Source organism: Lagopus leucura, unplaced genomic scaffold, assembly GCF_019238085.1.
Source record: "Lagopus leucura isolate 7727_CA_CO unplaced genomic scaffold, USGS_WTPT01 Super-Scaffold_100030, whole genome shotgun sequence".
Classification (NCBI taxonomy): Eukaryota; Metazoa; Chordata; class Aves; order Galliformes; family Phasianidae; genus Lagopus; species Lagopus leucura.
Window position 1 is genome coordinate 4,249,852 of NW_024962281.1, and position 27,112 is coordinate 4,276,963.

Below are 27,112 nucleotides of genomic sequence, written 5' to 3' on the forward strand. Positions count from 1 at the left end.
CGAGCGTCAAGAACGAGATACGACAATCAAAGCCTGTCATAGGCAGAAGAGGCCACGTGTTTATGGCATCAGACTCCAAAGCACATCTTTCTTCTGAAATTATACACCGTATCGTAACGAATATTAAGGCCAAAATATCAGAACACTGTGACAGGTGACAGGGCTTGATGCTGCTCCGTGACGTTTGGGAAAGGGGCTGCAAACAGGGCCCAAAGGGGACGGACAGAGCGTTTGAGGGCAGGTACAGCCTGAAGGCATTTCCAACAGAGTTCTCACAGAACAGAGAGCCTGGGGGAGGTTAAATCATGGGTAATGTCAGATTTCCTAACAAATCACTCGAGGAGCCTACCGTTCCCTTTCATAGCATGTGTTCTGGAGCAAAGCACAGAATACGTTCTCTGGAATTCATACAACAACAGTTCATTATTTCCATTTGTTCCATTTCTCTGAAAAATAGATGAAAAAAAAAATCATGACTTCTCTAAGTTATCTTAAGGACCCAAGAAGGTTTCGCTGCACTGGGTACCTGCACACAAGGATCTCTGATTTGCCCTGATGGAGGTTTCTGGATGAACAACACTCCTGGAACCACCTGTGGGACACAGTATGCCCCAGAACTTAAATAACACGATTGTAGTTATGTGTTGCTATCTTTTCTAATCATGTTGATTTAATTAGCGTAGAAAACACTTGAAACAATTGCTCCAAAGAAGCAGTAACTGCCATGGAATTTTAAACACTTTAGGAAAATTTGGAAACCCGATGAAGGTGAAAATGCACATCAGTCATTTTATAAAGTTCGGTTTGCCAACATTTAAGAAAAATATAAGTATCAAAAACAGACAAATACGTTGCTAACCATCTGTTACATTTTCTTTTAAAAAATTAGCACCAATTTAAGCATCTGAATTCATAGAAAAGCTAGTGACACACACGGCTCTTCAAAAAGTTATTCCCCATTAGCAGACACAATCATAGCTTGTGTTACAGGCATTAACCTGGCTTCATTACCACCAACAAACAGGACTACTGATTCAGGTAGTGGGCACAAAATGTGGCTCTTACCTTCTTGCCTTCTCCTCTGCTTTTGTTACCCTAGAAACTACGAAGTAAAGACGCAGCCTGGGGAATGCACACGTGAGCAAGCACGTCACAGAGCATCAGGCTGCTGGAGTGCTGCTCCGGGGACTCTCCTCCTATGGGATCCACAGAGCATCTATTACAGTAGAGTCCCAATGGAAGAAGATGTTGCTGCCTCACACTGTATACACATCTGGATTAGGATTAAGAGTCAAATGGTAATAGGAGATTTTTGCTTTAAGAAAAAATCCTAGTGCCCACAGCTAGCTGTGCTTTCTATAAAGCTAGAAATAAAGACTTTGCCATACTTTATACAACAGATGCCACGCTGTTGTTGAAGTCACCCTACACGTATTTATCTATGTAGGGAGATGGTTCTCAAGTGATCTCTTACTACATGTTAAATCTTAGCCCATAAAAAAAATCTCAAATATTACATCTCTGAGAACAGCTTCAAATTTAAAGGAAAACGCTGACCAAATTATCAGAATAGCAACCAAACGTGAATACCTCAAATATTTTTATGTCATTCCTTCTTGCGCCGTATACCGGTTTTGTTTAGAAGAACCCTAAAGTGCTTCAAACCCAACAATTAACAAAGCTGATTTCTGTTGTGCAAAACCGCAAGCACCTTTTCAAAAAATAAGCAGCAGCATCAAGGAGTATAAACTTAAATAGTTACGTGTATATTCTCTATTTTCTTTTGAATACTTGGACCAAAATAATTTGCCATATTTTCAGTAACAAACTGCAGAAGACTTTTATTTTCTTAATGGTATACTGGACTTGTTCTAAGTATATTCTTTGAAATATAGGACCCAGGTAAATTTCCATCCACAAAGCAAAGCTGTGGGATTAAAAACCAACAACTGAAATGCGAGCTACAAAAATAGTCATTTTATAAAACAAACAGAAACGTCGATCTCTTCACTTTCCTCCAACACTGATATGAGAAAGGACGGCTTACGTAAAACATCAGTTCAGCTCCAGACATTTTCAGCATGCGGTGGGCAAAATTAAAAGTGATTTGGTAAGCTGTGTAATAAGCTTTAAGACACCACTATTACTCATGTAATAGACAATCTAAGATACACGTAAGAGAATGAGCCAGAATGCTTTTTTTTCCTGTCATACTTTGAACATGTTAAAAAAAAAAAAAATTGAAGACGCAGTGGCAAAGCAAAGTTATTGGATTCACCTATAGGAACTTCAGTCCAAATTCTGCATCTGGGTGCACATATCCCCGGAGCAAAACCAGTTTTGAGCAGGAATTACACAGCACACATCCCAGGAAAGAATTTGGCTCCCAGCATACAGCATCACTAAGTTTAGCATCAAGCCCTGATAGAATCCAGGTGACATACGTAGAACACACAGACAAAGGCTGGTCAGCAGTTACCCCTGCACTCCAGTACTGCCATTTCAAGAGTCACATTTCAAATGAAACGCTCCACACAAAACCAAGCCCGTGTTCAGAACCAGCACTGTGCTCAGGAAAGATTTGTCTGCACATCAACAGCTCAATTCCAGCACACACTGACTGAGGGGACTGCACTGCTGCCCAAAGCAGCACTCCCTGCTGGAAGGCTCAGCGGCTCACTTTTATTCTGAACGTCCAAATCTTACTTCATTTGTCAAATGGTAATTTTAAGCCAAACAGAAACCAATCCAGCACTGCAATTTAGCAATTGAGGTACTTGCTTTAGGTCAGAAAAATAAAAAATGTGGTATTACGTTTTTTTTTTCCCCCTCCCACTTAATTTTGAATAAACATATATATACTCTGTTAGGACTTAAAGAGATAAAAGCCCTCTGGTCCTGAACAGGTTTTGAAACTTACCAACAAATTAGTTAATTATGAGTTTATGTTGAGTTTTGTTTTCATTATTTTGACGACACAAAGCCTTGCAGGAAAGAACACAAAGCCCCAAAAGCTGTTTGCAAACACTGGTTCTAGTTGGACTTGCTTGTTGTGTATGCTCTGTGCAGACAAAGCCCTCATTTTAACATTTGCTTCTTGTGTTTTTGGCATTTTCAATTCAAATAAACACAATTTGTCATACCATACCATTTCCTCAAAGCGTACTTTCAAAACGCCAGGGTTCTCCTTCCAAGGGTTTTTGGGGTTTTTTCTTTTTGAGGAAAAACGATATGAGCGCAGATAAACCTTTAAAACATACTCCATTTCTGCAATGCCAGTCAGCTACTCAGTGTTCATACATCTTTCAAGGTTTCTGGTAAAGAATCTGATTAATAGCCATAGATTTTCCTTTTTTTTTTTGTTTTTTTTTCCTCTTCAGGTGAGCAGTTAAGATTACAGATTGCATCTATGTTGACCATCACTTATTTTTAGTTGTACTTCATAAATTGCTTATGTTCACTGCAGTAGTGTTAACACTAAACAAAGCCTCCCATACTCATACAGAAAGGTAACATTTGTGTTCACAAAACTGAGCAGGTTTCTATTATATATATGCATATGTATACACACATTCTTAATCTTTAAATACATATAAATATTTATAAATGCCAAAGTGCAAAAAAATGGTCAATTGCATCACTTTACATACATGATTTTAGTATTAGGAATAAAAGTGATTATATTGCACACCAAACTCTCTATACTTTCAAACCCCTGTGAAGTTACATGTGCATTTTGCTTTCCACAGTGATGGGATCTCACAGCATCCATAACCATTACACAGATGTTGCACCAAACTTAACCTGCAGCCAGGAATACAACCAACGTAAAGCCTGCATGCAGTGCATATGCAGTCTCTATGTGCACACTGGAACAGCATGGGAACTTCAGCATGCATCTATTCTGCATGTGCTTTGCTGAATATAATCTGCTTATCTGCTTTCTCTGAGAACTGGATGTTTATTTGGGCTCTTAGCAGTTTGTTTTCAGTTATTCTGGAAATCCACAATCCTACTTTTCATCTCATGCATACTCCATAGGCAATGATGTTTTGGTAGAATTTAGAAACTTCAAAGTGTGCAACAGCGAGAAGCCATTAAGAACATGAGGTATGGAATAGCTTTTCTTACAGGAAGATTCACAAAGAAGCTCAATCTCAGGGCTTTTTTTGCTCAAAACATGTGAGATAACAGTATATACCAGGAGAAGGTCAGATATCAGTTCACATCATGCAGACAGGGCTGTTCTGTGTTCAAAACCAAAAAACAACATAAGAAAACCACTTGAATCACAGAGTAATTTGGGTTGGAAGAGACCTGGAGGCCATCTGGTATCTAAATGACACGAAAAATCTTTGCAGCATTAAACCTTCTGAAACAGTAAAGGTTAAAACGATGAATGTATTACAGTGCAACTTCAGTTGAAAATGATAAAAATAAATCTTGAATAATAAACTCCAGAAGATTACTGCCATAGTGAATCAAGAATATCAAAATGCACGGAGGTGACTTTACAGAGGGCTCTGGTGTAAAACAGGAAGAGACACAGTCAGTTACTAGGCAGGTAAATGGGACAGATTTGCTCTGCAGTTGTTAGAGCAGGAGATTAATAAACTGCTGGAGATCTTTGTCCCTCATGTTCATATAAACAAAAAAGCTTTTTCATCAAGTGTAACATGAAATGTATAAAATGCTGCATTCTACCACTCCTCAAAGACTTCAGACAGCCTTCTAAAAAAGGAAGGCAGAGACTACAGATGACCAGTATGAGATTGTTCACAGGATGCTGTTTTTGAAGAGAATGCTAAGCTTGTATTGTCAGGAAAGCCATCCCTTTATAAAAAACTACTGGCTTAACACCATTATGCCACTGGTCACTTCTGAAAACATTGCTAGGAACAATCAGTAAAGCATAGCTAACTTCTGAGATTCAACTATTAGCTTCTCTGTTATTTTGGGGTTTTTTTGCTTGTTTTTAGTCCTATTCCATAGTGGTTGCATCTTTTGATGGGCTGAAGAGGAAGGGAACAAAACCACAGCTAGTCTGAAATCACTAATAGTAATTTTGAATAGGTGTCTTTAATAATTTTAATTTACACATATAACAGTGATTAAAAAAATACAAAAGAACAGCAACCTGTACTGTATTGCTGTACAGTAGTAGCTATTTTATATATATATATTTTTTGTCAGTGACAAAAAATGCACTAAAAATACTCCATATATATCATCAATATCCAAATAAACTGGTTTTAAACCAAACAGCTAAAAACCCAAGCCCTCAATGTCCTACAACTCATATTTCTTTAGAAAAAAAAATCATAATTCCAGATGAACATTCTGAAGTTAACATAACAGCACTGCATTGCATTTTAGTTTCTGGGACAGCCAAACTCAGTATTTTTGCTACACCAAATTAAGCTGTTTATAACCATACAGGTACAATTTGTAACATGAAAGCAATGTTTGCATTAGAAAAAACTGCTGCTTTCAAATCCTAAGGTCAGAAAGAAGGGTCAGTTCTCTTCTACAAGAGTGTACTAAACATCTCCATAATGCAGCAGCTAGCTATGCCAGCACATTTGTAAGTTCTCTGTATATATTCAGGTCAGCAGTAGCTGGATCATCAGCTGAATACAGTGCCTTTAAGAAAGTGGTGTTTTACCTTGTCTTGCACATCTCTGTTACTGTCACAGTCATACAGTTTATCTCAAACACTCACACACACACAAAATCCTTTAGCAGAACTTCACACAACTGCTCTGAAGGGATGTGCACACATTCAGGTGTGCAGTACCTGGTAATTTAAGCCCTACTCTATCACAAACATTTTCTAAGAATGGTGCCTGTGTTATACAGTCCTGAAAACTGCATTGAGAAGTGTGTGTCGAAACAGAAATAATCTCCTCTCCTCTGACACTGTATTTAGAAAATGTACATATTCAATACATTATGATTTCCTCTCCCAGTAAAAATAGAGAGGATTTCTCAATTTGGAACTACAGCTAAGTTCTGTTCAGTAAATAATTAATTGACAAATGACTCAAAGCTACTGTATCTTTATTTTTTTAATTACTCACTAGATAGAATGGACCCATTTAAAAAAATGGAAAACATTTATGCAGCTCTTTTTCAGGCCACTTAGACTGCAAGTCTCTCCGATTCACCTGTTACTGAATGAAGAGCATCACATATGTAATTTCCTTTTCTGTTTCAGTTAAAGGATCAGTATCACGAGCTAAAAAAAATACAAAACAATTTAGCACTCTGCCCTCCTTTAAACAGGCACAGTCTCACAAATGTCACCCATCCTTCCTTAAAATTGAACTAAGCCACTGTATCTTCCATCCACGTTTAAATAACTAGAAAAGAGTCAGATATATTTGTTGATGAAATATGAAGGTATGGCTATACTCTTTGAACACTGTGTTTTTCTCTTCTACAAGAAGATAGAACCGTTGGGAAGCGAAGACAGAAAGGGCTCAAAAAAGTGCTATATGGAAAAGTAACTGCCCTTAAACACAGTACTGAGAGTGTTCAACATGCGAGTTAACACTTACACACAACACTCCAGTCGTTAAATAATGCACGCTGCCATAGTCACACATTAAAACAAACTTCATAGACACTGTACATTCAAAAAACCTACAAGTGAGCAATACTGTACTAAAATGTAAACAACCATTGATGTCACAAAGCCTGCCAGTTAGGACTGAAGATGCATGAACTCACTCAAGAGAAGTTATTGGCTAGAAGCCTATTATAACTGCTCACCTGAAATAGGCTGAAACAAAGAAAAGCCTGTAATAGTGTCTAAACTTTTTTTTTTTTTTTTTTTTTTTTGCTCCTTAGACATTGATTTGCTTTCATTCTACAACATTAAGCAGGCAGTTTCATAACAACTGAGTAAACATAAAAACAGGCATTACTTTAGCAGAACATGCAGAACATGGAGTTTTTCTACTTTGTTCCATTAACTTACAAGCAATTCAGGCCCAATGGAAGCAAGAGTTCTTTTCCAAAGGTAAGTCTGCAATCCCGGCTGATCATCGGCATCCTTCGAGGGGTCCTGTCAAGGCATCGAGGCTGCTGTCTGTATCTGAAGCCAATGTTTGCTCTGTTGACATGGATGAAATGTCATTGATAGATGATGACTGGGAAGGACTGGTGTTGCTATTCACTGCTGCATCTGTGCTAAGTAAACCAAACATAATAAAATCTGAGGCAAGACAATACCGCAAGCACAAATAACCACACTTCTAGGTTTGAGCACATCGTTTACCTCAGAGAAACTCTTCGAAAACAAACCATTAAACAGTAGAAATGCAAGCACTAAGTTTCCTAACACTTAAAACCTGCAGCACAACATTCCAATTACTGAACCAAGAGAACAGCAGCAAACATCAAGATTCAACAGCAGGCAAAAATACTTCATACTATTAGCTCTCTTAAAATAAAAAGCTCTAAAGATGTCTGAATGTGCTTGAAAGGTACACATTCATTCAAAGCCAAGAGAAAGCATTCAGCATAACATACATGTGCACAACAGCTGATGTAAAGTAGCATCAATTATTTCAGCTTACGAGGGAGCCTTCAGTGCGTTGGATTTCCAGGACTTACAACTTGCTTTCATACAACTCATTTCACAACAATGAAAAATTACTGCCCACAGATCAGAATCTTTGTCTGTAACAACAGAACTTTTGCCTACCTGTATTAAGTAGGATTTTTTTCATTCCTCTAGTCCAACAGATCACTCTATGCAGCACAACATTATAGAAGAACTACTGAAACGATGACTAACCTGAGGGCTGATCTTTTACCACACCATTCTTGCTTCTTTCTTCCCAATCCATTACCTCTTTGTATATTAATTCTTATAAGGTAGGAGGAATAGTAGAAAAGACAGAAAAAACACTGTTAAGATCACAAGGGATTTAAGTACTATTTACAAATGCATAAAGGTACAATTAAATAGCTACAGGTCAGTCTGTAAGTACCACTATATGGCTCAGAACTAGACTTCAGAACAGCACCTGAATTAAAATATCACAGACTTCTAAATGTAACAAAGATCCATTATTTTGCTTTGGTTCACTGTGATATGGTACATGCAAGATGGCTCACCCTCAACTCTTCTAGAGGAAAGGATTTACTACTGCAGAGCATACGTACACACACACATATTTATTCCAAACAGAATATTTTTCCATAATCAATTTATTTTCGTATTACCATAAGCAGTACTGCACATTTTGAACATGCTCCAGTCAGTTACACAATCCAGCACAAGCACAACAAGAACGCACAGCTCACAGTACAAGTTGTTACAATGAATGTCATTGCTCATGCTCCCTTCTTACCTTTCCATTCTTCAATTGCATGTTCTCTCTCTTCCAGCTGTGCATCATAAATTTGAGGTGGAGGCTACAAAGAAAAGTAAGTCTACATGTTACGTATTACACTGCAGGCAAAACTCAAAATGATTTTCTTAGCCAATTGTTACCTTCCTCTGGCAGTCTATTCCCTACATCTCTAATTTTACATTCATTTTACATCTACAGAATTTAGGTTCTACCACCCACTGATATGCTGTTTAAAAGCATCAGCTAAAAATGAACTTTTCCAAGGTTTGGCAGGGCCTCAGATGAAGCCCACTACCCAAAATACAGCAGATTATCACCCTGCAGGCAACACTTTCCACAAAGGGAGCTACCTTCCTTTCTACAACCACTTTCAAAACTGCATCAATTCCATTTCACCAACAGCTCTTCAGGTGGTACCACTTTGAACATTAACCTGAATGCTTACGTGCATCTCTCACTAAGCAAAAAACTCAACTCAAGGCATGCACTTGGATCCAAACTAAAGCTGTCCTTTTAAATTATCAAACTGGTACCTTAACATGTATTTTAAATGCAAACTTACAGCTTCTGCTTCAGCTGGATCATACCAGACAGTAATATAGGGATGACGTAAGGCCTCATCTACGGAAATTCTCTTGTCTGGATCTACTACAAGCATTTTTGATAATAAATCTCTAGCTTGACTGGCTAGAAAGTAAAAATGAAAAAGAACATACGTGTAAGGAGCTGTAGATTTTAAACATCTGACAAAGCATACACAAACAGATCTGCTAAGCTTCTATGCCTCCCAACAAGTTCCATTTGTTAGTGACATGCGAATATTTAACTTCTAATCCCATGGAGTTAAATAGGTCTCACTGAGCACCGTTTTTCAATCAGCAGTGTAGGAGTGGAGCTCCACATCTTGCTCAATACCCAGCAGCATTAGGCTGCACTGCCAGGACAGGCACAGAGATGGCAGCTTTCCTACGCCGCTGCAGATTTCCTTCAAAAGGAGGTCACAATCCTCTAATGTCAATGTTATTTTACTGTAATCCAAAACACAAACCCTGCAGCTGACATCAACCAATCTCCATTTTGAACAGTTGTGCTGCTGCGTAGGTCACAGTTTGTCATCAACTACTGCTCATAAACCACATTTTTAAGTGCACAGTAAATGTCTACTCGTCGCAGTGCCATCTGACTGATAGTTTTTTTGTCTCAACTACAAATGTAGCATAATAAAATAACTTGGTGTAGCCTATTTTGTATAAAACCTTATATCTGTTCATAGATTTTTTCAACTTTTTTGGTCATTTATCTAAAGCGCAGGTATAGCTGATATGAATTACATTCCCATATGAACCAGAAAAATACAAATAACTTTAATGAGTACTACTTTCTGAAATGTTTCAGCCACAAACATCATTCAACACGTTCGAATGAAGCGATCTAAACAGAACAGTGAAATATCTTTGTATTTCTCAACTAATACTGAAAAATCAGAATCTGTCATACATGGAAAAAACAACAGGTATGGAACTTAAGTCAACACCTATTGCAATACAGATATTTTATATTAGTTGTTGTTGGCTGTTTTTTTTTTTTTTAATTAAACGTATTACAAACATTTTAAATTAACACCTTCAGAAGAAGAAAAAAATCTGTCTTACTTTTTAACTTGTCACGGTCTGATTCTGATGGAAATATCCAGTCTGGAAAGAGCTCTTCAAATTTAATACCTGGATATTTTGGCCTGTTTTCTACATAATTCCTCACTGTAGGCTGTAGTTTCTTCATGAATTCTGCTGAAGGCGTTCCTAGTTGTTCAATTACTTTATTCCATTGATCAATATCTGCACCATATCTTTAGGAAAATCAGCTGCAGAATTTGAAGTCTGTGCTACACAAAAACATTGCTTACAGAAATCTGAAAAGCTGAAAACCTGAACTAATAATAAAACAAGAACTTCAATCTGACATCAACAACATTCCAGAACTGCCATGCAAAAGGCTACCCTGGCAAAAATCTAAAATGTCAGTTTTGTAAGATAGGGACAGACAAGAAATGCTGCACAACTCATTAGGCTTCAATATCTTCAGTGAATTTGTACCTACTGGCCAGTTTTAAAAACATGACTTATGAAGAGTCAAAACAAAGCTTCATTCTGTAATTATGCCCATAACATAACAACTACAGGGACAGAAAAGAAAGAAAAAGAAAGGCTGCTGGTATATCATCTGCCCTACACCTAACAGTACCATGTGGAAGATTTTTGATGGCAGGGAAAAATACATGAAAGAATAGATAAAACGTGGTATTTCTTCCACATCCTTCTACAGTATCAACAATCCTAATACAGTAAGTTTACTCAGATCAACACTTTGCATTTTTCCTGATGAAAGGGATGGGCAGCTCTAGCAATCTAACCACAAACCTTGCAAACGAATCTGAACTCAGAATCTTTTATTTCAAACTACTGATTTTTCTCATACCAATTTCTTAACAAGACACATTTACTGCACTTTGAATTATAATTAAAAAACACTATCATTTAAGAAGCACTTAGTTGTGTTAGCATGCCAAAAACACATCCAGAAATATAATTCCCACTAAAGCTTTAGACTTCTGATGCAAAGATTAAAAATGGTATCTGCTTATTTAACACATTCCGATGGAAAGACAATATAAAAATAAGAAGTAAGAAGTCAGTATTATTAACTCTCATGCTAAAACAGAGCACATACAAAGCAAGTTTTGACACACGCCAGGAAATTTTGTTGGAAAAGTAATTTGTGCAAGAACTCCACCAATCCAGATTCAAGAAAAGGTTGCTGATTTGAGCGGCAGCAGCGCAGAACACCAGCTAGCCAAATTCAAGGGCATTCTGTGGTGGTTTGGGGGTGAGGGACCTACTACACTTCAGTAATAAGAATGTGGGGAAAAAATTGAAACAACAATATTTCCCCCAACATAGGTTGGATATGAAATAAGTGATGCCCATTACCAGAACCCCTATCAGAAGAAAATCTTAATGCTGATGCAAAGCATGCAGTGTCCCTCTGAATAACCTTGCAGTCTGCAGACAAAATTACTCTTTCTGTTCAACTACTGACCCTGAGGTCAAAAGTAACCCAGGACCTTGAGTCCATAGCAGAGTGTCTGTCTGCTTTGTGAGACTCTGCAAGAAAATGTTGAAAACAGAGTCCGTATTATAATCAATGAATAATAAAGCATGACTTTTCCCAAGAAATCATGACTATGCTCAGGCAGGCAGGCAGTTTCCTTCACCTCTTGGGTAGAAGAACACTGAAAACATTCTGTGGTGCGTCCACGTTTTCCATTACTTCATCTCCAGTATCTATGCTGAGTGTTTTTTCTACGTTTCTCATCTCTAGTGCAACAGCAATTGCCAGCCTCTCAGCTCGGGCTATGGCCAGGAGCAGCTGGAGCCCCTCCTCCACCCTGATGGTGTGGAGCACTTCAGCCCAAGCAGGGCTCTGCTGCAACTCTCCAAGAAATCCCTGCTGACCACACAGCAATGTACAAACCACTGGATCTGAGAGCAGTTCTCATGAAGACAGCCACAGGTACATCATTAGGCAACACAGTGAACTTGGCTCCCTGATCTAAGTACCAAAGCACTAGGACATATCAAAATTTAATTTAAAAAAGGAAAATCCTGAGGCCATGCACAGTAGCATCCATTCCCTTTAACCCATGGAGTCAAAACAGACTTGAGGCTGCAGCTAGAAGAAAATGACCATTGCAATTATTCCAGACCGATAACTGCAAAAGTCAACAACATGACTTATCTGCCAGTACCTCACATTAAAGGGAACTGAAAGACTCAGAAGGAAAAACCCTAAGCACAGCCATGTATTTTGAAAAGATAGAGGGGGAGACTCTTTGAAATATGGACTGGTGGAGCTTCAGTGACCTCCAGTGAACTACAAATGGTAACTTGCATATTCAATGAATACAGACAAAATTTCCTTCCTTTTTCATGAACAAACCAAGATAGCCCATGCTGACATGCAGGTGAAAGACACATAACATATATGAAGAATTGTGTTAGGTTGGTCTGAAGGCTTTAAAAGGTAAAACAATATAGAAAGGAAGAAAGGTAGAAAACAGACTTATTTAACAATCATTTATGCAACTAACTGATAAACGATCAACTGCTGAAGATTAGTGTCATGAAACTTTAAATTAAAAGTAGCCTCTACACAACATATATCTATGAAAAGATTTTAGGAACATATACTTGGTATTGTAAGTGGTGGAGCCAGCTTTTCCTTGCTGACAAGCAGAAATATTATACAACGTATTATTTCTATATCTTGGACCACAGCCCTTTGGTTTCATGTGCCTTACAGCCCTCAGGGGCAATTGTGGTTTAATTGTATCTTCTGCATTCTATGTACTTACTGATCAATTTGGGATATCTTGCCCTAGAACACTACTCCTATGCAAGACTATTTTTTATAAAGAATGAAATTGGTTTAAATCCAAGTTTTCCTCTAACTGGAACTTGATAATGAGTCCACTGTTTTAATTTCTTTGTCTAGGAAATATTTCTAAACGCATACAATTATTTGAAGAATATGCATTTGATTAAATGCTCATTTTTATTCACCTCACAAAGTGTAAATGCTTCTTTCTGATCCAGTAATACGTTATTGAGATCTCCCAGGTCTAAGGGCATGAGGGCATAAAAATTTCTATTTCTAATACAGAAAGGTTCCCACAATTTCTATCATGTAACAAAGTACAATTCTGTGAAGACAAACTTGTGCCAAAAATACTGGAGGAGAAAGTGAAAGAAATGATCATCTCAGAGAAAAAGTAAGTCCAAAATAAAGTTTTCATAAAATGATAATAAAAAATAAAAACATTGTTTTTCTATTAAATCATAATAGTAAGAAAAAGAGATTTCATGCAGTGTGCTTGCAATTAGCACTCACTGGACAGCAGCATCCTAATGAGTGAGAAAAAAAGTTGGGTTGAAATTCAAAAACCTCGTACATTAAAAAATAATAATAACAAAATAGGAAGCAAAACCCCCATGCACAGTGAATGCTGACTTTGTAGAGTTCTGCTTCTAACACTTATCTACTAAGAACAACAGTAAGAAAAAACAGATAACGCTTTCCTTTTTTTCTTTAACCTACCAGCATTCTATTAAAGATAGAAAAGCTGAAGCTCTTAACACAAATTCTACAGATTCAATCAGTACAAATTACAATAAATACAGTCTGCTAAGAAAATAAAATAGGAAGCTCAACAATTTGGTCAATGACACTAATTTCATAGTTAACAGTAGATCCACTAAAACATGATTGAAAACGGTGCTTTACGTTTTTATACGGATCAAAGTATGTTTCTGTTGGGAGTGGAATGAGGTTCAAGGATGACTAGGGAAGGATACGATCAGTGCCTTGGAATATCACACAACCTTTCACCAATTCTCCCATGATGCAACCAACTGACCAGATATCAACTGAAAGTAAAAATGAAATGATCAAATTATGAAGTATCATGAACAAAAGTGAGGAAAACAAACAAACAAACAAAATGAAGACATCTAGCATCTACAATACAACACAACGATGTGGAAACCAAACTGCTAACATGAATTTTGAATCATTTCAACGCCAACTAATTAAACTTTTGCTAAATTTTGTTTTCAGCATTTTGTAAAATATAATCAGCAATTACACTTCTGAAACGACCGTGAAGAAGGATACAATCTCTTCCTGGGAACAGGACTTTATGGAGGACCATTTCTGCCATAATGCACCCAACAGACCAGATATCCACTATCATATGTTAGGTGTAACAAGGACAAAAGATTAAAGAGGTTTTTTAAATATCACAATTATTTATTTGTAAATTCACACTGTTTATTTATAGCCGTGCAGATAAGTATTTTTGTCCCATCCAGAACTGCCTCCATAGATGTTCTCATCCACGTGAGCACTTGCAGCAGAACAAATGCCACGTGCACCAATGTAAGTTTTTCAGTGGCTCAGCAAGGTCCTGCAAGTCCCTTGTATCACACAGCTAAAGTTATAAACAGCAAGGTATCCCCAAGCCCCAGTGAAAAACCAAGAAGATATACTAGGTTAGAAGACCAGAGGAGGCAGAACGTTACTTCACAGCTAGAAAATATCAGCAAGTAAAACAGCAATGTGGGTCAAGGACAGTTTCCTTGCCAGCAGTTTTGTTGGCTGAATGTTCAATATATTAAAGCCTGTATATATACATAGTACAACACCCAGCCTCTTTAAGTGCTATTTATATAGATTTAGGAGAATAAGCTACGTGGTTTATTGGAGAATCTGAAATAGATTTTTAATGAAGTCATCACAGACACTGAGGGGACAGACTTAAAATATGCTTCACAGTAAAAATCACAGTGATAAAAAGGTTTATTATTTATGCACTGATCATTGGTTAGTTGGTTTTCTAAAACATCATGCAGCATAGGTATCTCATAGATTGGTAAGTTAAAGAAAATGGCAACAGGACAACAAAGGAAAAGGTAAGACAGCAGGGAAGCAGAAACAGTACATGCTAAATGGAGATATGGATACAGTAGAAAACTCCTATTCTCCACAAAATACTTATTGTACTTTTTATGTTTCAGTAATCTCCAGTAACATGATTAGCATTAAAAATAGACATAGCAGAGGGAAATTAGCTCTGTTCCAGCCTTTTAAAGCTATTATGTTTGGAGATACATGCTTTAGACAAACAATTTAAAGCATTACTCCAGTAACTTACCATTCTCTTTATATCCCATTCCAAGGATAACCTCTGGCGCTCTGTAATATCGTGTTACTACATATGGAGTCATCATAAAATTAGTACACGCTGTTCTTGCCAGTCCAAAATCAAGGATTTTGAGTGTACAATCTGATTTTACTACTATGTTGCTGGGTTTCAAATCCTAACAAGAAATTAGTGCAGTTAAGGAAGGCTCTCCATTCTGAGTATCATGCATGTGGTTGAAACCACGTCAGATACTTGCACTGCACCTCACAACAGCAGTTTTACATTCATTTACATTCACAAGAGTTTGAATTACAGATGTACATTTTGACTCTGTTCAAGTATTTGACGTGGTTTCAACCACATGAATTATGCTTTCAGGTGCAGAACTTCCTTTTCTTAAGAGAGACAGGGACATCCAAATAGGAAAGCAACAAACTTTTGCAGAATGGTATTGAATCACAGTTTGCTTGCATTTTCTAATCTTCCACACAGACTTTTCTCTTGAAATAACTGAATAATTATTTACAGTAGTTGGCAGTGAAATTTGTTATCTCATCTTGTTATAATGCTGGGCCATGTGAAGCATATCAGATTTCAATATTCATCTATTAATAACAGAGGTTGGTGTCACATACATTATCTCAAGCTGTGTTTAGTCACAGACTCTTTTAAGTCATCCCTAGACATATTCCTTTGAGCTATCCAAGTTCTGTCCCTTTCCTAGCCTGGCTTCTTTCCAAAATTTGACTTCTCATCTAATCCAGAGTTTCCACTCAAGGTCTTGACAGGTCTTTTTGCTTTGGTCCCAGACGAACCCAACACAATCCACTTTTGCTTCCCTATTTAAAGAAACTTCCTGCCTTTGTTTAGCTATTCACAGTCTGGTTCGTTTGGTTCCACCAATGGCCCTTTTCCATGTTCAACCAGCATCAGTTCTGTCCTGCTCTGTCAGCTCCAATGGGTTCAAATTTCTCAGCAAACATTTTGTCTCCCCTGTTGCTCCAAATCACAGCCAACAAGTCAGGCGGAGTTCAGCTGGAGTTCCAGCCCTCCCCCCCTCCCTTCAGTCTTACACATGTTAACTATACACAACGGTAGATTTTTTCAGCAAGGCAAAGAAGTTTGTTGCAATTTACACAGGTTCTTAATTCTGTTTATGGATTGAACGTGAAGAAAAAAAGCACGTTATACTAGAAGCTGACTGAATTTTTCAACTACCACGGAAAAGAGATTTAAAAGATGTGTCCAGGAAATAGGAGAAAAGAAGAACAGGAAAGGAACAAAAAAACCAAGCATGACTGTCAGGTAGACTGCTGGTCATGGAAAATATAAAGAGCAGCTGCAGGAAACCAGAATCAGAGTTGCATGAAGTACGCTCAGGACTTGAAAGTTCTGAACAACCATTTGGTAACATAACTTATAAAAGTCAAATGTTAAATTAGAAAGACTCATTCTTTAGTAATTTGGAAGGTATACAGTTTCTCATGTTTTATGAGTGGATCAGTTCAGCAACACTTAAATCCACAGAACCGATCTGTTTTAAGATCTGTTAACAATACGTTGGTCTTCACCTTCAAATCTGAAAATCTCCAGGTTTAATAATGGTGTGAACAAAATAACTACAAACATACAAAAGAGCAATTCCCTGCCTACCCCTCAGGTTCATAAGAACATCTGTGTTCATAAAGAATATCAGTAATGATCTAATACTACCTACTCTGTGGATGATACCAGCTGAGTGGAGATGTTTGATACCACATAGCATCTGGTAAAGGAGATAAGACATCCTTTCATGATCCAATTCCATATGAATAACTTGGCACAAGTTGGCATCCATCAGCTCCATAACCAAATATCTGAAGCATAAGAAAACATTCATAAACTGTAAGAATAAGCTTATCATTTTAAGAAAACATCATGCATTAAGACAATTTCAAAATTAGGGTCGCTCACTGGAACATATGAATACCCCAAAATTAAATCACCATGGATAAAAGATAAATAACTATTTCCCACTTCCATTTCATGTTTGAAGCGAAACAATTTTATCTCTCAATTTATTCCAGAAGCATCAAGAAAGACTAACTAAAACTTAAACTTAGACTTCAGTTACCCTCAACTTTCAGCATAAAGAGTGTAAGACACCAGAGCTATGCTGCTATGGCTTAGATGAATATTTGTCAGGAAAACTGTAACAAAAGTCTAGTACTTACACATCCTGAAATTCTTCTAGTGACTTCTGCGGTGTAAATACATTTAATAAACTAATTATCTATAAAGAAAAAAGAAGCTTCAGCTTTAATTCAAATAAAAATCCAATTATTACAGAAATTATTATTCAAAGCCAAAAACATACTGATACTAAGCACAACTTAATATTACTTGTTTCACTTAACTCACTCACGCTGAAGAACTGTTGTTCCAAATATAGTTGAAAACTGCAGCACACGTGCTGCAGGGACTAAAACAGGGCACAGACTTTTTTTCTCTCCAAGTGAAATGACACCCCTTTGTCATTCTTCAGTACCTAAAATGTATTCCTTTTCTCCCCACATAAACAATAATCTCTTATTTTACATCACCTACTGGGCAGGAAATTTTAACTAACGCTGCCCAACAAGAGCAGAGGCGCCCCATGCCACCCCGTCCAATTTACATTGTTACACACTATTTCTGAAAGAACTCCTACCATTACTATGTTGCCATCCTTAATTACAACCTTGCCTTTATTCTGCTACTTCTGGACTTCACCAAAAGCTATTTCAGCAGCCCTAGTAGCTTTGACACCCCAGTACAAAACTTTCACAATCAGCACTGTTCCCAGTTCGCGTTGGCAGCACAATGCAACACACTGTGATCCTATATTCTTGTACGTTCAAGTGTTGACATTATGGCTTAGTATCTCAGAAGGCTCAATGACTTTGTATGCATGTATGGCATGTCTGCATTTCAGTTGTGTACATTGGCAAGTTTTCAAGCTGCACCACTATACCTTCCAAATCTACCAGTCAAACATTATATTTAATAAAACTCTTGCATAAACTCAGGAAATATAACTAGAGAGAAACTAGAAGAGCCAAACCCACAACCAAACCCAGCGCCAAACAGGCCTTGCTGTAGTTGGATGTAAAAAGGCAAATGCACCACAGCAAAACCATCTCTGAAGCCTATACTGATGATAAACCCATAGTGACACTGCAACAAGAGCCTCCTGCTCTTGGCACTTCATCCTCCAAACAGCTCACCCAAGAGCTGAACCTCACACTGGGAATAACTGTAAAACCCATTGCAAATGTTTCTAGTTTCTCTCACCATTTTTTTCCACTAGTTTGGTTAAACATTTGCAAGAAAGCAAATCTTGAGCTTCTTAGATATGAGAGAACGAGAGAGGGAAACACAAAGGCAGACTTACATTTTTGTGATTGACACATTTTAAAAGAACAAGCTCTCTGTAAGCTCTTTTTGCGTGGGTTTGATTCTGAAAAGGACGACTCAACTTCTTTACAGCAACGTTTATTCCAAGGACCGTATCGAACGCAGCACTGCAAGTTGTCAAAGACAAACAGCTTAAGTGAAGTCTGCATGAGGGAGAGGCGAGGGAAGAGGGGAGATGGGAACACAGAAAGACATCAAGACTTGAGGAAATAAATATCAAATTAGCTGCTTACACTAACTTCCTTTCACATTTAGAAAAAACACATTAAAAGAGAATCTAAACAGTCCTTAAAAAAAAAAGGGAGGCTGAACAGAAGCCACCAACATTCTTATGAAAAGCCTCCTGTGCCCTTCCTTCCCTCAAATAAGACAAAATCTGCTGACCTGAGACTTTTGCTCAAAATTGAGAGATCTAAAAATCCATTAAGCATGTTTTTAAGTAATATTTCAGCTGCCTGTATTTCCAGCTTAGTCTGTACGCTTGGGAATTTTTCTGGACACTGCTGCTGACAGTCATTTAACATTTGCAGTACTAGCTTATCTTTCCTAAAGAACAGTCACAACATCTGATCAGTCCTGCAGGTGTCAGTGCTCTCATCTGTGCGGATAGCTTACAACTCCAAGCAATTTTAGTGCAGAAAATGAATTGCCTGGTTTCAGCAAAAACAAAAATCAATATGGAAGATTTACACGCTGCAAGAAGCCATGCAACAGCGTAAAAATGAAAATGAGCATTAATTTTGTAGCTTTTTTCAGTTGTTTTTTCCCTCTGTAGTTCAAGGTACAGGTGCAAACACTTTAAAAACTGTAAGAATCTAAGGCTAAATTACGTGTATATCCAGAACAAGACTAAGGTTGGAATATTCTTCATTAATAACACACAGGGGATTTGACAAAATACCTGCAAATGCATGCCAGGAATGACACAGGAGTTCCAATCCATTACCTCTCTGGCTTTAAATAAGGATTCCCACATGATCTCCATTCAATGCTACTTTCATATGGTAGGAAAGAATTCTCACTCATGTCTTTTCCAAAGCTGCCACTCTGTGAGCTCCTTCCCTGCCTCATCAGGACACATACAGCACATACAGATGTGAAGAACCACCCTATTACATCACTCTTAAAAGAAGTGCAGCTCATCTCCAGCAGCAATACTCAAACTGTATGAAGTTTATCAACATCAAATCACTGCCTTCCCTATTGGAAAAGGTACCACCAGCATGTGGCAGGGTTCACCCACAAGATGCTATTTACTGGGAGGCACAGTTTAGTGCCCACATTTCAATCACTGCACCATTTTCATTAAAGGCTTGCTACTTTTCATTTTGATTCAGTTCTGTGACACACACAAGCTGTTATTCAGTGATATGATCACTCTCAGATTTAAAGGTTTTTAATTTAACTATGCAAAACAAAACACAAAATGGGAGGAAGGGAACAAGTGAGAAACTGTTTTTCTCCCAGATATGAAAGCTCTGGTGTTTCCGATATTTCATCTAAATGACATTTTACATACAATTTTATTTATATTAATGGCTTTAACAGCACCCTGGTATTAGCAAACAACCAGTAACCAACAGGGTTACACACAATAAACAGCTGCTCAAGCCAGCCATGAGCAGCAAGATCACTGCAACAGTGGGACAGACATTTTAGGAAAGATACCCCTAGCAATCTGAGCAACCAGGTATGTGTCAAGGCTCCATCCCAGCACATACAAACAACTTCACCTCCACCTTTTTTTTTTTTTGCTTACCCACATGAGAGTAACTGACACTGCATCTCAATAATGAATCTGTATTTGGTATCTGTGAAGAACCCCCACGTCTGTCCTTCCACCCAAAAGCAACATCAATCCGATCACAGTCAGTTCTATTAAGGTTTTCAGAGCACTTTTAAAAGTTTGTATTTTAATATTAGGAGTAAAGACACCATGTGCACAATGGACTTATAAACAAAACATCTTGACCTAAATTACAGCAAGAAATCATGCTTCAGTTCTGTAGGCAAAGGACTTTTGCCTTGAACCGCAATGTGCTCCTGCTGTGGATTCCTGCTTTACCAGCTCTGCTTTGCTCACTCTTTCCCTACCGCCCAAACACGGCTTTGCAAACAGCAACAAACTCCTGACTGTTTCTTCAAGTGCAACCATAGGGAAAATTATGGACAAAGCAAAACTCACACGAGTTTGTAAGATCACAGTTTTGCTATCTTGAAGGACAGGATCAATTTGTTGGGACAGAAAAATCAGATTGACTAATTAAACATCGGAAATCCAGGGCAAGAAGTGAAAAACTGATATCAAGACTGAAACAAAAACTAGTTCAGGAAAATCATTTTGTGCAAGCAGATACTCATTTGTAAATAGATTCTAAGGTTTTGAGTATGCTAGAACTTAAGAAGTGTGAAAAGTCACATATAGAAGCACACTTTGTGTATAAAATACCCAAATAAACTCTACATAAACAACCAAGTTCCTTTTTCATTTTCTGGAGTTCTCATTTGTATTTCATTTATGCAACATGCAAATGACACCGAGATTTTCCTAGCCAAGGATGACAGGACAGCACTCTTCGTATGGTGAGATTTCCACACCACGTACCCCTACATTTTGCATATTTCCCCTGTGTATTTTAGGGACTTTTACAGAGAAATTTAGATTTTGCACCTTCTTCAATTTGGACATAGTTTTCAGATGTTTCACATGAAGAAAATTTATGCAATGTTTGATTCTGTTGTTCCAAAAATCAAGTTTTCTCAAAACAAGTCAATAAATCACTTCATCCCTTTCTCCACCCAAGATGCTGACCTTAGCACGACCCCAACTGTTTTGAAGCAATGCCTAGTTTTACTCATCTCATTTAGACATTAGGCACTACTTCCAATGAAAGGAGAAGCAATTACAACCAACCTAAATTCTTACATGCAATCTAGAACCAGCATATCACTAAGAATATTTATACCCAGAACACATGTGCACTACGCTAACACTTACCCAAACACTAATACCAAGATCTAGCACGCCCACCCATTCCCCATTCAACCCACTGAACAATGAAATACAGTGTTCTCTTCTCACTTATTTTTTCACCTGTTAGCACTCCTTTCCTAAGTATAAAACATTTTTTAAGGTCTTAAAAAAGCCAGAAAGTCACGGGCAGGTGCTGTAGAAGGGTTGCTCGCAATATGAGTCATCGCACTTATTCTGCAGAATTTATTGGCAGACAGAAACTGCAGATTGGATTTAAAGCACCAACAACCCATCACGCGTTTCTGACTGTGATATGACAGAGTTCCTCAGTACATCTGTTTGCTTCCTCATGTATGGAATTGTAAAACCGCATCGATTAGATCTGCTGCTGTGACCCAGTAAGTTTTGCCCAACAAAATAAGGGCTGGCAGTGAGCAGTGCAGAATAGACTGCTGCAGTCTAAAAAACATTTGAAAGTGTTTACCTTTAGCTGGCCCAGAGGTGTGGTGCCATACAAGAGACTAAGGTTCAGGATCAGACTAACGACTCTCACGTCCTGGGCCAGTGGAGGCTGGACACATAGCTGAGGTGACACAGCAAGGAAGACGGCCAGCCCAACCCCTCACAGCATCCCTTCCTGGTTAATCCATGGAGTGACAATGACACTGATTTGCCTCATCCTGCCAGTTAATGGCAAGGCACTGCATTGATGGCTCCTAGAAATGGACAGGAGTGACTGGGAATAAAAGGGGGGAAAGAAAGGGGGCCATGATGAAGAAACGAGTAAAACCCAGAATCTCTCACCATCTCATTGCCATACCTTACACTGTAATAGCATAACTACATGGGGAAGGTGACAACTAAAACAAAAATAAAGTGGTTAATGAGAAGGAAATCTGTTGACCCTCTTCATTTATGCTGTTATCCAAATATTATTTTCCCCTAAAATCAAAACAAAAGCTAGTTTCCCACATGAACTACTGCAGGCAGGTATTCTAGTAACTGTCCATCATAACCTGTAGCAAGAGACAAAGCATTCATTGATTTTGATAACATTTGATATCCTGGCGCCCCTATCAGAACACATTCATGTTTTGTTATGCATGTAGAGCTTTTTATGTTTAAATAAAATATTTATTACTCACCAAACAATGCCCTGTGCCCCTGATCCTATAGGCTTCAATTGCTGGTAACGTTTTAGTACAGTGAATGTTGAATCTGCAACTTGAACACTGTAAAACTGACTATCGGATTTACTGTCACTCATGGTGTAGTGTCATGTAGTTTTCTCTCTCAAGGACCTGGTACAGGCTTCAAGATCTTAAAGAAAAAGAGAAAAATGTTCAATCTGAGTAATTCAAGGCAGACAAGATGGAAAATAGATTATGCATATTTTAACACATATGAATTTTTCAATAGCATACTATTAAATAAGCATTAGTTTAGCTTCACTTACAACTACTGCTAATGAAAAACCTCTGCAGAGGAGACAACAAATAATCATACCTTACTGAGCTGTAAGCAAACATTTCCATTCCAATCCCCTAAAACAAAAAGCAGCTAAGTAAACAACTGTGAAAACAAACACCACCACCCTCAGGCAACCCTTGTAGGAGACTCCAGGACTCAGACCTTCCCTAACTTTGAGTTCCTGCTATCACCACCCACTCTCCCTCCTCCTGTCTTTAATACACACTGACATCCCATGCCACAGTTAGTGTTCTTCAAGTCCTGCAAGAATTAAGAGAGTTGGTACTAAAGTTTGAAAGAACTGGCCATGTTGTAACAGTAACTTTTATCCCAAATGCATTACAGTGCTTGAGGACCATTATGTTTGTATGTTAACATCCCCTTTAATGAAGGCAAAAGAAAACTGCAGGCAAAAAGCAATTCCATCCAGGTAGTTACACTGCAGTTCACCTCTCTCATCTGCCTTGCTCTTAAAGCTGGGACTAGACTTTCTGGAAGACGGAGTCCAGAGGGCAGCAAGGAGCTAGGAGGAAAAGTCATCTCATTAACTGGGTTACTTACAGGAAACAGATGAGAGGAGGAAGAGCACAGAAGTCCAAAGAAAGGAGGAATAAAATAATGTACGAACACAATGGATGTGGTGATTAGCAGTGAGCTATGAAGATTCTGATTAGACATTTTAGGAGATATGAAGAGGAGGGGAAACAAAGCCCATTTTGCAAAGGTAGAAGAGATGTAGTGCTAGAGAAGATTCCCTAAGGAAGTTACAGGCTCTCCCTCACTGGATGTTGGTGCTACGCTAAAAACTGTCCGTAACGAATTAGATGGAGGTAATTACACCTGAGATTGAGGTAGTGTACTACACCTCTTCAATTCCAAATCACTACAGTAGCGAGAGCACAGACCTTGCTTTCCCAGGCACCCATCTTCCCTCCATGCCTCATAACAATTACCTCAGTGATAACCAAAGAGATCTCTGAGAAACTCTCCACTTTTTAATTTCACATGCATCATGATAGTGCCATTACAACCCAGACTAAATTGCACAGCCAAGAGTTCCCCAAAACAGGAAATGAAAGCAATCACCTCCCTATAAGCAGCTGGCCCAACCACCCAGCTGTACTGCATCATTTGTAGCTAAAGAAAGAGCAGTTATTCTCTCCTTCTTCACCAGTCTACAGAACATTGGCGAGCCCATGCAAAGCAGAAGAGCCTTGACAGCAACCCAGAAGCACATCCTGGAAGGGCACAGAGCTATATAAGTAGTTTCTAGTAGCTTCAGGAATTAGAATATGGGCCTCTCCCTTCCAGCCAGCAGCAGGATGGATCAGTGTCTTCTCCATGGCCTGGGCACAGGAACACAGCAAACATGCAAGGAAAAAAGATGTAAAGCTGCAAATGCTAATGGAGACTAAAGTCAAAATGGTAACAGTTAGCTTTAAGGCATTCTGAAGAAATATCTAGAGTCCTCTTCAATTTCTAATATCTCAAAATCTAAGCAGCATTTTACAAAGTAAATACTCAATCTGGTCACCTCCAGCAGCTATTTAGACAGTAAGGAATGAACCCCCTCTTCCTTCCTGTGTTTTATCACTCCAGAGCTATGGACACTGATGCACCACGTTTTTTGATTAACAGCCCCTGAGCAGCCCTGGTGTTTTCTGTACATCTCCAAATGCTGGAAGACAGACACAGCTAGAAATACAAGACTAAGGAAAAGATCAAGATTCTCTCTCTGAAACGGGGCTTGGGGGGGGGGGGGGAGGGGAAGAAGGGTAGATGTGGATTACACTGAAAATCAAATGAAATATGTTAGTTACATGGGATCTATGCTGGTACTTCTTCAGAGGTTAATGAGGATCACTGCTGTTCAGTAAGTGATAAAGAAGCAGAGGAAAAGGAAGTGATCCTGAACCAAAGAAACCTCACTTTAAGAAATCTCGTCTGTACAAAGTCATTATTTGAAAACAGTTTAAAGACCAGGATAAGCTCTTTACACAAGACCCAAAGAGGGATTTGTGAATCACAACACACAAGCTCTATGCATTCAGACATCCTCTGGAGCTCACTGTGCTGGGCAACAGCCTACCCTGAGCCCTAGGCAGGAGTTAGGTTATTTCAGGTATACACACTAATGTAAAGCTAAATGCCATGAGACTGTAAGTATTGACATAATTTAAGGCTCTGAGACTATTTTGAGGCTAAGCCCGCTGAATAAGAAGGTTGCCCATCACTCAAGAGGGAAAAGTGCATCTGACAGGTAAGTTTCTTAAACCTGAGCTGCTACTCTGCTACCTGAGGCAATCTGATTCATCACTCCTCGCAGGTACACAACATATCCCACACATCTCCCATACAGGAATCTCTTGGAAGTTGGCATTACTTCCATTTCAGAAATACACATTTTCATTCATGGCTTCCTAGCTGCAGCAAACAGGAGCAATGCCAAATGTGGAAGTCATTCATTCATGGGACAGTCAGCAAACATACTTCTGCATATTGATAAGGGCACTCAATCAGTGCTTCAAGATAGTTTTCTATTTTTGAGCATGTATGAGACGCGGATAAATTGAGTGCAGGTTTCTGTGTTTCAAGAAGGTGCTTGTAGAACTGGAAAAATTAAAAAGCATAAAGCTGATTTTACTCTATGCAAAGAGATCACAAGTGCTTACAGAAGTGGTTTTCAGCCTCAGTTCATGCAAAGTAAAATAATTTGAAAAAAAAGGAAAACAGACACACCAAATCCACCTCCAATAAACCTTTTAGCTGTCATACAGAATCGCTGTAGGGAAGTACTTAGGGGTTGAAAGCAACTGCATTACAGTGTAAGTACATACTGCACCAGTCACCTCTGCAAAAGGCACCTATTAAAATGGCAACTTAGTATTAACCAGATCCATTCTCTGGATATTTTCCACGTCAAAAGCTTCTGAAGCAAACAGGTTGGAACAGCTGGGAACGTTCCCTGTGCTGTTTTGGATACAGAAATGTTATCACAGTGAACATCAAGAAACTAACTTCAGGCTAAACTGCACTGCAGACAGAAAGAACCCAGGGTGCACACACATACGAAACGACAGGGAAACCACACAGAACATTCACCTTCACAGACGTACTCTGCAAATTAACCAATACTTGCTTTATCCACTCAGCTCTCTGAGAAGCACCTCAGCCTTCAACCAGCCGAAGCTATCAGCGAGCAGATCTCACCGACTGCCACCAGCCCCGCCGTCATTTAGCTGCCAAACAAACGCTGAAAGCAAACACTGGGCGCACCTCGGCCGGGAGACGGAGGGGAAAAGTTCAATCGTGTATCTGCCGTGCAATGAGTCCGCCGTGAAATGACGGAGCAGCCGTCGAGCCGAGCGAGCGCGCTCACGGAATTCCTTCACTCGTGCGGTTTGCGTCGCGGGGCGGCACAGCGCGGCTCCCCGCCGGCACCGAGCGCGGCCAGGACGGCACGGGGCACCGAGGCCGGGCAGGGGCGGCGGTACGGCACGGGAAGGGCGAGGGGCACGGCAGGGCCGAGAAGAAGGAAAGGGCCCCCGACTCGGCCCCTCCGCCTCCTCCCCCTCTCCGGAGGGCCGGGCCCGGGGCAGCGACGCGCGGGGAAGCCCGGCCCCGGCCGGCTGCGCCTCGGCGGGCGGGGCCCGCGGGAAGAGCCGGGGACTCCTCTCGGCACAGGGCCGGGGGGCTCGGCTCGGCTCACTCCGGCTCCAGCCCCGCCGTACGCAAAGCCCTCCTCGCGGCCTCCCTCACCGTCTCTTCACTCGGTCGGGCTCCAGCGGGACGGGGCGCGGCGCTCGCGAGCCGCGCAGCCACCTCCGCCGCCGCCTCCACCTCCTCCGGCGCGCAGGGCCGCCCCAGCCACAATGGCCTCCCGGTGCTCCGCGCAGGCCGCGCCAGGCCTGAGCGCGCTGACGGGCAGCCACTGGGACCAATCGCGAGCCCATACCGCGAAACTCAGCCAACGGTGGTCCGGGGGCGGGACAGACCTGGCGCTATATAAGGCAGGGCAGCGGGGAAGCACTGCAGTGGGAGAGGGGAGGTTGAGCCAATCCGGGCCCGATCGCCGCCCTCCGGCGTGATGTCATCACCGTACGTCAG

The 27,112-nt window shown here is 39.6% G+C and overlaps 1 protein-coding gene across 7 annotated transcripts; it reads right to left on the reverse strand.

Annotated features, from left to right (window-relative positions):
• Positions 1 to 3,171: 3,171 nt before the first annotated feature.
• Positions 3,172 to 26,831, reverse strand: MAPK9 (mitogen-activated protein kinase 9). 7 transcript variants are annotated; one of them, XM_042881482.1, is made up of 13 exons: positions 26,282 to 26,434; positions 23,042 to 23,079; positions 22,681 to 22,855; positions 18,539 to 18,668; positions 17,340 to 17,398; positions 16,844 to 16,982; positions 15,136 to 15,301; positions 13,778 to 13,849; positions 10,019 to 10,201; positions 8,929 to 9,053; positions 8,364 to 8,427; positions 7,805 to 7,876; positions 3,172 to 7,189 (listed from the first exon to the last, which is right to left on the reverse strand). In XM_042881482.1, exons 3-13 carry the CDS (start codon positions 22,800 to 22,802, stop codon positions 7,047 to 7,049), a joined length of 1,275 nt encoding a protein of 424 aa, XP_042737416.1. In that variant the 5' UTR covers positions 22,803 to 22,855; positions 23,042 to 23,079; positions 26,282 to 26,434; the 3' UTR covers positions 3,172 to 7,046. The 7 variants fall into 7 exon arrangements, with proteins under 7 accessions (XP_042737416.1, XP_042737414.1, XP_042737418.1 ...); XM_042881480.1 differs by lacking the exons at positions 23,042 to 23,079; positions 26,282 to 26,434 and adding an exon at positions 26,765 to 26,831; XM_042881484.1 differs by lacking the exon at positions 23,042 to 23,079 and having other exon boundaries at positions 3,172 to 7,117.
• Between the last annotated feature and the right edge of the window lie 281 nt (positions 26,832 to 27,112).